General features: G+C 47.6%; 2 protein-coding genes across 2 annotated transcripts; one reads left to right on the top strand and one right to left on the bottom strand.

Moving 5' to 3' along the window:
* Positions 1-616: 616 nt before the first annotated feature.
* SPPG_02947 (uncharacterized protein) lies at positions 617-1,113 on the top strand (the record flags this gene model as incomplete). The annotated part of the gene is made up of 3 exons (XM_016751233.1): positions 617-727; positions 782-804; positions 867-1,113. The coding sequence occupies 3 exons, from the start codon at positions 617-619 to the stop codon at positions 1,111-1,113; spliced, it is 381 nt and encodes a 126-aa protein (XP_016610524.1).
* Positions 1,114-1,201: 88 nt separating this feature from the next.
* On the bottom strand, positions 1,202-7,081 carry SPPG_02946 (chromatin-remodeling histone chaperone SPT6; the record flags this gene model as incomplete). The annotated part of the gene is made up of 17 exons (XM_016751232.1): positions 1,202-1,740; positions 1,797-1,973; positions 2,036-2,230; positions 2,290-3,091; positions 3,155-3,269; positions 3,345-3,964; positions 4,030-4,353; positions 4,415-4,560; positions 4,623-4,767; positions 4,830-5,387; positions 5,450-5,536; positions 5,600-5,680; positions 5,737-5,806; positions 5,866-6,341; positions 6,406-6,480; positions 6,566-6,864; positions 6,948-7,081. Coding segments are annotated over 17 exons (4,675 nt in total), but the record flags the coding sequence as incomplete, so codon positions are not given.
* Between the last annotated feature and the right edge of the window lie 3,458 nt (positions 7,082-10,539).

Raw genomic sequence — 10,539 nt, 5'->3', positions numbered from 1 at the left:
CTCGAGCGAATCTAGAGCAGCGTTGCACCAATTAAAGAACAAAGGCAATGAATCAACAGCATTGCCGGATGCAATGTATCACCGGCTCCAGACCCTGCGGCTGTTGTCGCAATCCTTATTGTCGGATTCTGGCCACCGCCCAGATTGATACCCATAAGATGTTGGTAGAATGTGGCCCGAACTGACCCTTCCGCACTATATCGAACGTCGTTGTCTCACATCGCCACAGTGCTTCCACTATCGGCGTTAAGCAGAATGATGTCGCACTTCTGTGTCTTGTAAGAACAGATTGTAGTTATGGTCGCTTTCTTTTTGTACAATTGATACAAATCATCCAGTTTCCTGCACGAGGATGACTATAAACACTACCGCTCTCTGTCAAATCTCTCGACAACAAGTGTCGTTGACTCTGGTTGACTCTGTGATCGGGACCATTACCTAAGCCATACTTGAATTTTGTCTCTACTGTCTACAGACCCTTCTGCAGCAGCTCTTCCATTCCGACATGTTTCAGCAATACCGTCATCATATTAATAGGAACAGTATAGCCCTTCTTCGAGCATCGTCTTGTTACCGACCTTCTCTTTTTGAACCCAGGAGCACGCGTACCATCAGCATGTCATCCCCACAACCGCCCAATCACGTTGACAATTCACCACATACAACGGACCCTCCACAACCGGAGCCCCTGACAGTGTTTATAGCCCTACGCAAGGATCTACAAAAGGTGGGCACTTGCTGAGCTTGGCGATACCTTGTCAATCTCTAATGTTGCAGCCAGGATCTTGGATGGCCGACTGGGAGGTAGGACTTGCAACTCAAGGCTCCTCTCTTGAAACGGCTGAATAATGTGCGATATGACGCAGTATAGTGACGCAGGCTTGCCATGCAAGTACGGCGGTAATATGGAGATGGCGAGAAGACCCGGACGTAGTAGAATACTTGGGTGATCTCGAGCGAATGCATAAAGTAACTTATGAGGTACTGCGTTACACGTTTATTGTTGCCAGAAGCCATGAACTAAATGAAGTGAATGCAAAGCTCAAAAATGCCAACCATCTCGAGAAAGTTTGCTCCTTGTTTGATGCCCATGGAATCGTACACCACAAGTAAGGTCTAATGGACGAGCGATCCATCTTGTACCGCTAGGTTAACAAAGACTTGCGCTCAGATGGATAGAACAGCCAGAAAATATCCCAACCTGTGTAGCTACAAAACCATATCGTAGAAGTCAGATTGCGGAGGTTTTAAAAAAGTGCAAACTAAGTTTATATCGATAGTAGAAAAAGGTGCAGGCGGTGCTCTGTATTCATGTACGTTAATGGCCCGTCCTTCCAGGATAAGAATATATACGAGAATTTGATTTCGTTTATACTCGTGCAGGCATATGTGGTGGTGCCCGCGGTGGATATTGACCGGGAGGTGGTGGCCCGTTCCTATATCCTCCAGGGGGTGGTGGAGCCGGCGCGCGTGTCTGTCCGGTATGACCATGCCCTCTTGGTCGTGAACTGTTTGCTCGCCGTGCTTCATCTTCTTTGAAGAATTTCAATACGCCGTCGATAGTATCGAAGACTCGTTTGCGGAATACGTAGCCTCGGTGATTTACAAGGACGTATTCCTGGTGTGGTCGACTTTGTGGATGTTTGAAGACTAAGAAAAAGTGACAGGGTCGGTCTGGGACTTGAATGAAGCCATAGGCAGAGCGTCGGGTGGCGGCGGCCTGCTCTTCGACCAATTTCACTGATTTCGAACTGTTAGCATATTCTCCAGACCTAGTACCGACGTCGTCTACTCACTCATGTCAGCCACCGTCCTTCGCTGATACTTTGGATGTACTAGCATATTTTGAACGCGTCGGCTGGTTGGTTCAATGTGCTCCGCGATGATTTGATCGATTTCATAATAGCGTTCATTCTCGAGCATGAGCACTTTGCCCAGTGCCATCTCGTTCTCCTTTTGACCCTCCACGACGTCTGAAAGACAGTGTTATCAATTAGGACGTCCCATGAGTATCATCTGGCCAGTTTCAACCCACCAAGATGCTGATACAGGTCTTCGTCAACTTTCCATGTGATGGAGAAATGGTCGTTGCCTTTCGTTGATGGACGAATAACCACCGTGCCGACGTCCTTATCGGACAGATACTGTTGTGCAGATTTGTAATCCATGATTTTGAAGTAAGGGTGTTTGATGATGCGAACTTGCTTCGATTTGGACTTGCGCACCTCCACTACAAAACTGCAGGTGAGAGACTGGGGAATACCTAGTAACCTTAAACAACATGTTTACCGTTGCGTTCAGCGGCCCTCTCATCGTACTCAATGGCCTGTCTGGCACGATCAAATCGGGGGTCTACCGGAACCATGAGACGCAGCCGATTGCGATCCAAGTCCCTCAGCGATAGCTCAACCGCCAGCTTTTCCTTGTCAACTCTCACAACCTTTGCCTCCAAAACAGTATCCTCCTGGTATATCTCGCCCAAGGAAGGCTCATGACCATGGATACGATCCAACGGTATATTGCGGATGTGAATGAGACCGTCAATTCCTGAAGGCAGGCGGCATTTGAGCAACCGATCTGTCACGCGAACGATGTGAGCCGATACGATGCTGGATTCGCGGAGTGTTTCATCTGTTTCGTGCGTGAGCATGCCGAAGATCTCGTCTGGGGTTGCTGGCTGGAAACTCTGTCGGCGCTCACTGTAAGGCGCCATCAATTCTTTCATAATGTCATTCAAGGTCATCTTTTTCTTTTCGTTAAGACGCCTCTCGAGTTCCATGGCAAACTCATCCAGAGCCAAGTGCGCCAATTTCTCAACATCCTCACTTTCCATCAGCTCAGCAACATGAAGCGAAGGGTTCTCCTCCTCTTCCACAGTGGCATCGTCGTAATCAAGAGCGTCCGCTGCCATCTTTCGCGCCAGATCATAATCTTCAGGATGTACACGAGTATCATCCAAAACGTCCAAATTCGCCTCATACCGGGCAAAGTGCCTGGATCGTATACGAATGAAGGACGCGCAGTTCATAAATACTCGTTTGCCACAAAGACCCTTCTTGACTAGTTGTGAGCGTGATTCCAGTCGGCCTCCCTAATACCACGCGGGTCAATAAACGGATACCGGTGTAAGCCATTGGCGCCTTCTCTAACCTACCGATCTCTTTATTTTAGATATAAAGGACTGTGCTTTTCGAGGCCCTAGGCCAGCTACGAACTGGAGGGTACTTGCTCTGTGTGGATGCTGAGCGGCTAAGTTGATATCCACACCACTGAATTACAAGATGTCTTGTTAGATTATAGTAACAATAACATCGGTTTCGTCATACGGAATGGTGGTAACTGACCAGGTGTTGACGACATTTACGAAGGACTTTTCCAATGCCTGCTTCAGTTTTTCAGGTGGAACCAAATGTTGCACCGGATGCAATCTTAAATGCAAAATGTCGCTGTTCATGTCCATCAAGCCCGCAAACTCTGTGGTAGGATCTTGTACTCGTCTGCCGAGAGAAACACAGTAACGCACAAGCTGTGGATACGCGCCTTCTGGGAATTCCCTGAGGCCCCGTTTCGAGTTCATGAAAATTCTGGCGACCTCGTCGTCCACAATAATGATTTTTATATCCTCTCGGATGCGCCCGCTGACAAGCGCCTCTTGCACAATGTCCTGAAGCGTTCTGTGCAGCATTGTCTTCGTATTCGGCTTGAATCCGGCAATAGCGATGACATCCGGTTCATGGCGTACTATCATGCTTACTAGGGCATCCGCATCCGGTCCTCGGTGATCAATAGGTCCCCGTAGGCGGTCGAGCTTATTCCACTGCAGAACCTCCCCGGTTTCTTTGAGTGCAACCGCAAACGTTGCGGCATTTGGCTCCCCATCGCCCCAACTGATGGCCAAGACGCGTGGATCCCATTCATCGGCATCGGCATCCTCACTACGTTTGAAGGGGGCCATGTTGATTTTCTACGAAGGCAGAAGATATGAATCTCGCCGAGAGTGAACATACATCAACTGCCCGTGTAGTTTACCTTTTCAAGAGTGATTTGACATTGCAAAGCAACAAAGTCTGCAGCCTTCAATCCAAGCCTCTCCTTCTGCCACTTTACAATCTGCGGAAAAATAAGGTCCTTACAAGCATGCTCAAGAGTCTTCCGAATCTGGTCGTTCCAGTCTTCTGCAATACCACTTGTTGCTGGCAAGCACGCTCTGCCTATGACATCATTCAAAAACTCTTCCTCCGCTGAGATACGCATCTCCAGCTCAATCAGGCCCTCCTCCTCAGCAGCAAGTATCTGCAAGAATTGCCCATCATTGAATTCGAATAGGAACTTATTCGTGAGGTATTTGAAAGGCTGCAGATCAAGCACAATGCATAAGCCATAAATCTAGTAATTTCAAATTCGCGTCACATACATAATATGGATGTGTTTCATCAATCTCGGCCTTGCCCTTTTTGGTAGGAGTGACAGTCAGCGCGGCATCTGTGGAGTATACTTTCCGCACGAAAGCACGAAATGTCGGATCTACTGCTATTTCTGCTGCCAACATCATACGGGCCGCTATCGGTATTTGTTAGCTTCCGCAACGCCTCAAAACCTACGCACAATGGAATTAGAAGTACCTTCCAGCACGGCTTCGGCGCTCTTGTACGGGCCTTCCACATATCGCTCCGCCACCTCTAATGGTGTTTCGGACGGGACTTTAGCGTCCCGCGATCGGAAGGCGGAAATGCTGGATGCAATACGTCGAGCATCGCAATTGAACATCTTCAATAAGTATACGCATGAGTAATACGGTACGGCTACCTATTAGCGCACGTCAACGCTACCTGCACAATTTCACCGAGACCAGCGCTCCGCGCTATTTCATAAGGTGTCTTCCGTTTGGCACGTTTGAATGTTTGTCGCCGTGTCTGCTCCGCTTGCGCCAACTCCTTTCCGTACTTCAGCTGCATATATTGCGATACGTCCATCACTTCCTCCATCGAGCTCGCTCGATCGAGGACCTCTTCGATGTAAAGATCAGCTGCAGCCTGCTCTGATTTTTGTGTGATTTCCTTTAACGCAGCTCTAACACTTTTCTTCTTCGCCTCAAATGCCATAAACTGGAAGTCCAGCTCATAAATTCTCCACAGATCGAGTAGGTCGAGTCGTCCTTCGGTATAGTCTTTGCGGTGCGCATGAATGAACGGAACTTCAAAGAACAATCGCTCCCCTTTCTCGTTTTCCCCTCGAAGGAACTGCAAAACTTTTCCAATGGATTCTGTCCAAGACTGATCTGGCATTGCACCTTCCTTCATGTGCTTCTCCTCCACAAGATAACGTCTAATGTAGAGTGCTTCACGGTCAAGCTCTCCGAGGTCAGGTGGAGGAAAGTCTCCTCGAAGCTGTATATAGCAAATTAGAGAGATGTTCAAATTGCCACTAATATTTGGCCCCACTCTTGTACCTGTAGCCGTTCGGGTAAATCGGTCATGCGAATCAGCTCATCCGCATCCGTCAGAAGTTTCTCTGCGATTTCCGTAGGTTCATAGATCTGAATGCAATGATTTGAGTCAAATCTCCTGTATTCAATGAGTGAACGAAGGCAAAGACCTACATCTGCAAGCTTAACTTCCTTCGGTTTCGGAGCCAAGACCTCTTCTTCATCTTCATCTATGGCCATCATATCCTTCCCAACCTATCTCGCAATGTGAATAAGATCACAAGTCAAGCCGTTATCATTCATCACCGTACCTTGCTAGGGTTTAGTGCCCAACCATAATCCATCTCAAAATCGATCAAGTATTGAGTGTCTCTCCATTGCCTGCACATCATTCGTAAGGTCAAAATCTCCAGGCCCACAGAAAAATCATGACAACTCACTCGTCCGATATGCCCAGAGCCCGACCCAAGTTTTGACCCATGGCGGCTCTTTCCTTGCGTCGTTGCGCTACAATCTCCGCGCGGTCCACTTCTCCAACTTCACCCTCTTCGTCGTCAATAATGAAATCCTCCATATCATCCTCATCGTAAAGCTCGCGTTCGTGGAATTGCATTCCATCACGAGTTGCACCAGCCTCTTCCTCGTCAGAGAACATCTTTGCCACATCATCTTCCTCAATCTTTCGTCGAAGCCTTTTAAAAGTCCTTCCGCCTCCAGCATTTTCATCGAGGAGGTCCAAGTCGTCCTCATCCAAATCACTTTCCGAATCAGTTGGAGATCTTCTCTTCTTGCGCTTTCGCTTCCTATGTACCCTGCCCCCCTCCTCATCCTCGGCGTCATCGACAATGAATTGCTTGTCCGCCTCAGTCATTTCTTCGTCCGACTCTTCTGATTCCTCGTCTTCATCACTGTATGTCTGAAGCAACCTTAAAAATCAAATCTTGGACGAATCGCTTTGTCCCACGAAAGAAGTAACTCACCCCATATTTCTTGGACGACGGACGTGCCGTTTCTTCTCCTGATCCTTCACCTTCATCGTCAGATACCACTTGGCTCTGAAGACCGGAGCAGAAGTCAAAATCATAGCCTCACAATCTCCGTCGCACTCTGGGTTCTAGTTTGACCAATCTGAAAAGCTACCTTTTTCTTCAAACTTGCAACTGGTGCGTCGACCATGTGGTCATCATCCTCAGCATCACTGGTTCCATGTTCCCCCCGCTCTCTGTCATTTTCGCGATGTTTTTGATAACTATCGCCTGCTTCTTCGCTACGGCGACGACCCACGTCGAACGAGGGCTCATTCTCCCCTTCGCTTTGTGGTGCATTTTCGTCTATCTGGCCGTCTTCCGCATCGCTTTGGTGGCCCTCGTCCATCAGCGGTTCACGCTCTTCGTCACTGAGTTGACTTTCCTCGTATGCCCGATGCCTTTCGGTATCCGCTACAATACGCAGATCGCAGTTAGATGGCATGAAAGAACAACTAATATCACAGGATCGTCATAAAGTGCTAATTGACATTTACATTCAGAATGATCCGACATTTTCGCCGGCTCCGTCCAGATGTTCCCCTGTCCAACGACGAATGGTATCTGCTTTTGTCTCTTTAACGGGAAGAAGCAATCGGAAAGGCCACCAGGATGCGGGCTATCGTCCCCAAATCAGTCCTCGCACAATTTGAATGGGCAGTCAGTCAGCAACATGTCACGTGCCTATCCAGCTTCGAAGAGTTCAATCTGCAAATTCAAAAGGTATGGAATTTATTTTCAACGACACACTCCTAAAGATCTATATAGGTTCAACATTCTACAAAATAAAAGGCATTCTGATAATGTGTCCCTCGCAGAGTGCGGTAATAGATCGATGGCATATGAAAGTCTTTATAATAGGTCTTGGTGCCAAATTCATAGACCAAAACGGGGTAGAGGTGCAGAGCGGTTGATTATTGCGTTCCTTTGGAAGCGCCAGAGAGAAGGATTTTGATGCTCTGTATCGGATGAGGACAGATTGATGTCCCTGAATAAAACAACCATAATAAATTAACGTCGCCTTGTAGGGCTATGCCAGCATAAACAGACCGGAGATAACCGCTGATAGATTTTCCGCTAGATCCTGGAATATCCATACAAGAAGATCGCAGGCTTTCAAGATGACGGCGGTGCTCGTCTCGATGAATCGAAAAGTGTTTGTCTTTAAAAGAATCAGATGCAGAGGGAACTTCCTTTGCATTTCGAAAGCTGAAGTGGCGATAAAGCACTGTCGTTATCAGCGAAAAGTAAATCTGTAAAGGATCAGGACATTTTAACTCGTCGACTAGTCAAAATCTGTACATTATAAACTCACAACGAGCCCCGCGGGGCCTCCAATGTGTCTTCCCATGCTGTTCGCAAATGCATATGCAACAAAACAACCGATAATGCATGCTGACGATGGAGTATCATCACGCAGTAAAGCAACTGAAAGAAGCATATCATAACACCTACCAAAAAAAAGCTTAGAGCGGACTGGCCGTAGCATCGGGATTACGGACGATATGAATAAGAGTAATGTCGTAGACACACCAATCGTCAAAAATGCCGTGACACTCCGAAGTTCATCTGACATCTGGGGTTAGAGGATGCCCTTCACCGAGTTTCTACATAGACACAACGTCTTTTCTACCAAAAAAAAATTCCAGAAACCACATCACAGGTGACAGTACGCCCATGACTTCTGTGTGTCGAGTATGCGCGGTCTCCGCTGCTTCGATCAGTAGCTCAATTTGCTGGGAAGAGCGAGCAGATAGAGCATTCAGGTCTTCCTCAGCCCGTGCAAAGGAGGAAGTCCATTGCGCGGCTAGAACTTGGTGCTCTTGCTGGCGAAGACACCCTTTGAGACTCAACAGTGCAGCTGAGGCCATGTTTCTTTCATACCTTAAAGGCGTGCTGCAATTGCAGGCTATTTTCTGCTGTCTTGCTCAATTCCTCGAGTTCCTTCATTATTGCAATTTGCGTCAATATGTCTGCGCTTTGACGCCAAGCTGATTCTCATACCTGCAATGTCTTGGCGAATTTTTCAAGCTGGTATGAATACATTTCACCCAAGCTCTCCTGCATTCTCTCTGTTTCAATGACTGTCGGTACAGAGACAACTAGACATGATTGTCGCACCATGATTCTGTTTTGCGCTTTCTCACTCGTAGCCGCAAATGCTTGTAAACCTCCATCCACAGACGTCACCTGTTGAGTTATCCGGTCCAGACCCTGACGACATCTATCAGCGTCTACGTGGAGAGTGTCGTTTTATGAGACAGGATTGCACACCTGATCAAGTTCGTTCGAACGAGATGCTATATAATCGAGAGTGCCACGTAAGCCGTTCTGTTGGTTGCCCAGTGCAATTGGTTAATCCACAGTCATTTGCTACAATCATAGTAAGGATGCTTTCCTTGATATCATCCAGCGCTTCTAATGCGGTGCCTTCTTGAATAATAATCTGGCTGACGTCCGCAGAAAGCCTTCCAACGCTCTGATTTAAGCTGGTCACAATCTACATTGCATAGTGAGATCGTGCTTACATTTGCCTGGGGAATGCGATTTCCAGGTTACATAGTCTCGGTCGACAACTCACCTCAGCCGTGCTTTCCAGTGTCCCGCGTACCGTACCAGATAAATCATATGTCTCCGACAATATGTCTGATATTAAGGTTTGAGCCTCAGTTTGGCCATGTAATATTGCTTCAATGGCAATCTGTGCTGCAGTCAAATTGCGATCTATTGCTACTGCTAGCGCTGAGCTGCGGACTGCGACTGTCTGCTTTGTGACAGAAACATCCATAAGTACTCGATGTGAACCTTGAAGGGAAAGGTACGTACCTCAATATGACCAGCCTGCACTGCAAGGCGCTTTTGCAGAGCCTCGATATTTTTCAATTGTGTCATTTCTTCTTTCCGCCAATCTGTTAAGTCTTTTCGCTGTTGACGAAGTAGGCGGTAGGAGGAAACCTGGTATCGAGTTACGTTCTCGAAGAGATGCTCAATGTGATCTAATAGCCGATTAGGTCGTGCTGACAACACCAATGAATGGGGCCCAACGCACCATAATATGCCTCATAGCGAATGGCGAAGCACATATTCACTGGGTATTACATCCGCGTTACCACGTATTTAGTGTTCCATGAGAACGAAAACACCATACCAACGTCGCGGACGTAGCCTGAATAAGACGTCCATAACTGCGGTACCCGGGATAAGACCCTGATAGAGTTACAGAAATGGAGACGATGAGACACCATTCATCTACTCAATGTTGGCGTATTGCCTTACTCGACACATGCGTAAACTTCGCCATTGTCAGAGTCACTCTTACACTCTGCCGGAATCGGTATGTTGGCAGTTGCAATCTCACATTTAGTCAATCGGACAGCATCTTTACAAGTGTATGTAAGATCAGCCGGTAGAGTTACTGCAAGTAGACAGTTCATTCTCACACTTGATTTTCTCGGATTCCTGAAGGTAGACATCCTTGCATCCTGTCTTTAGTGCGCTTGCGGCGGCCTTGAAGCACCCGTTTCCTTTGGTCTCGTATGTTTGAAGCGTCCCTGTGCTGATATGTGAATAGCTTTCAGCCAGAACATGTGCCTGGTTTGGGGTAGTTACCAGCTGCCTGTTCGAGGGCAAGCCGTTCCTCACGCGTAAATTGTCCCCGGAAAAAGTCATCCAAAAGGTCTGCAATTGATGATAACAACCTTTACCGGCTAGAACCTCGACCACAGTAAACTTCTACCACATACCTTCAAAGTCATTGTCGTCCAGCCAAGCTGAATGCCTAGGCATATTACGCACGCCCAGTGTGTCTAACCGCCCTAATTCCTTCTGGGCACCACTTGCCTCGTCTCTTTGTCCGCGTTCGTGGTTGCGTAGACCGTTAAACCACCTGCCTTCGCTGAAAGGCGGCAATGATATCCCAATGAGGAACGACAAGAGCCAGAACCCCAAACTTTGAGATATGACGAAACCAAGCATGTCGCTCGCTTGCTTTTTAACTTGAACGGTCCGGGCAGTTTCTGAAAACCGAGCAATGCCCAACGAACTTGAGATGGCGAAAGCAAATGATCGGACAAACGTAAGCAGATTCCC

The sequence above is a fragment of the Spizellomyces punctatus genome, assembly GCF_000182565.1.
Source record: "Spizellomyces punctatus DAOM BR117 chromosome Unknown supercont1.4, whole genome shotgun sequence".
NCBI lineage: Eukaryota > Fungi > Chytridiomycota > Chytridiomycetes > Spizellomycetales > Spizellomycetaceae > Spizellomyces > Spizellomyces punctatus.
The sequence above is the reverse complement of the archived record's forward strand: the minus strand, read 5'-3'. Positions and strand labels throughout refer to the sequence as shown.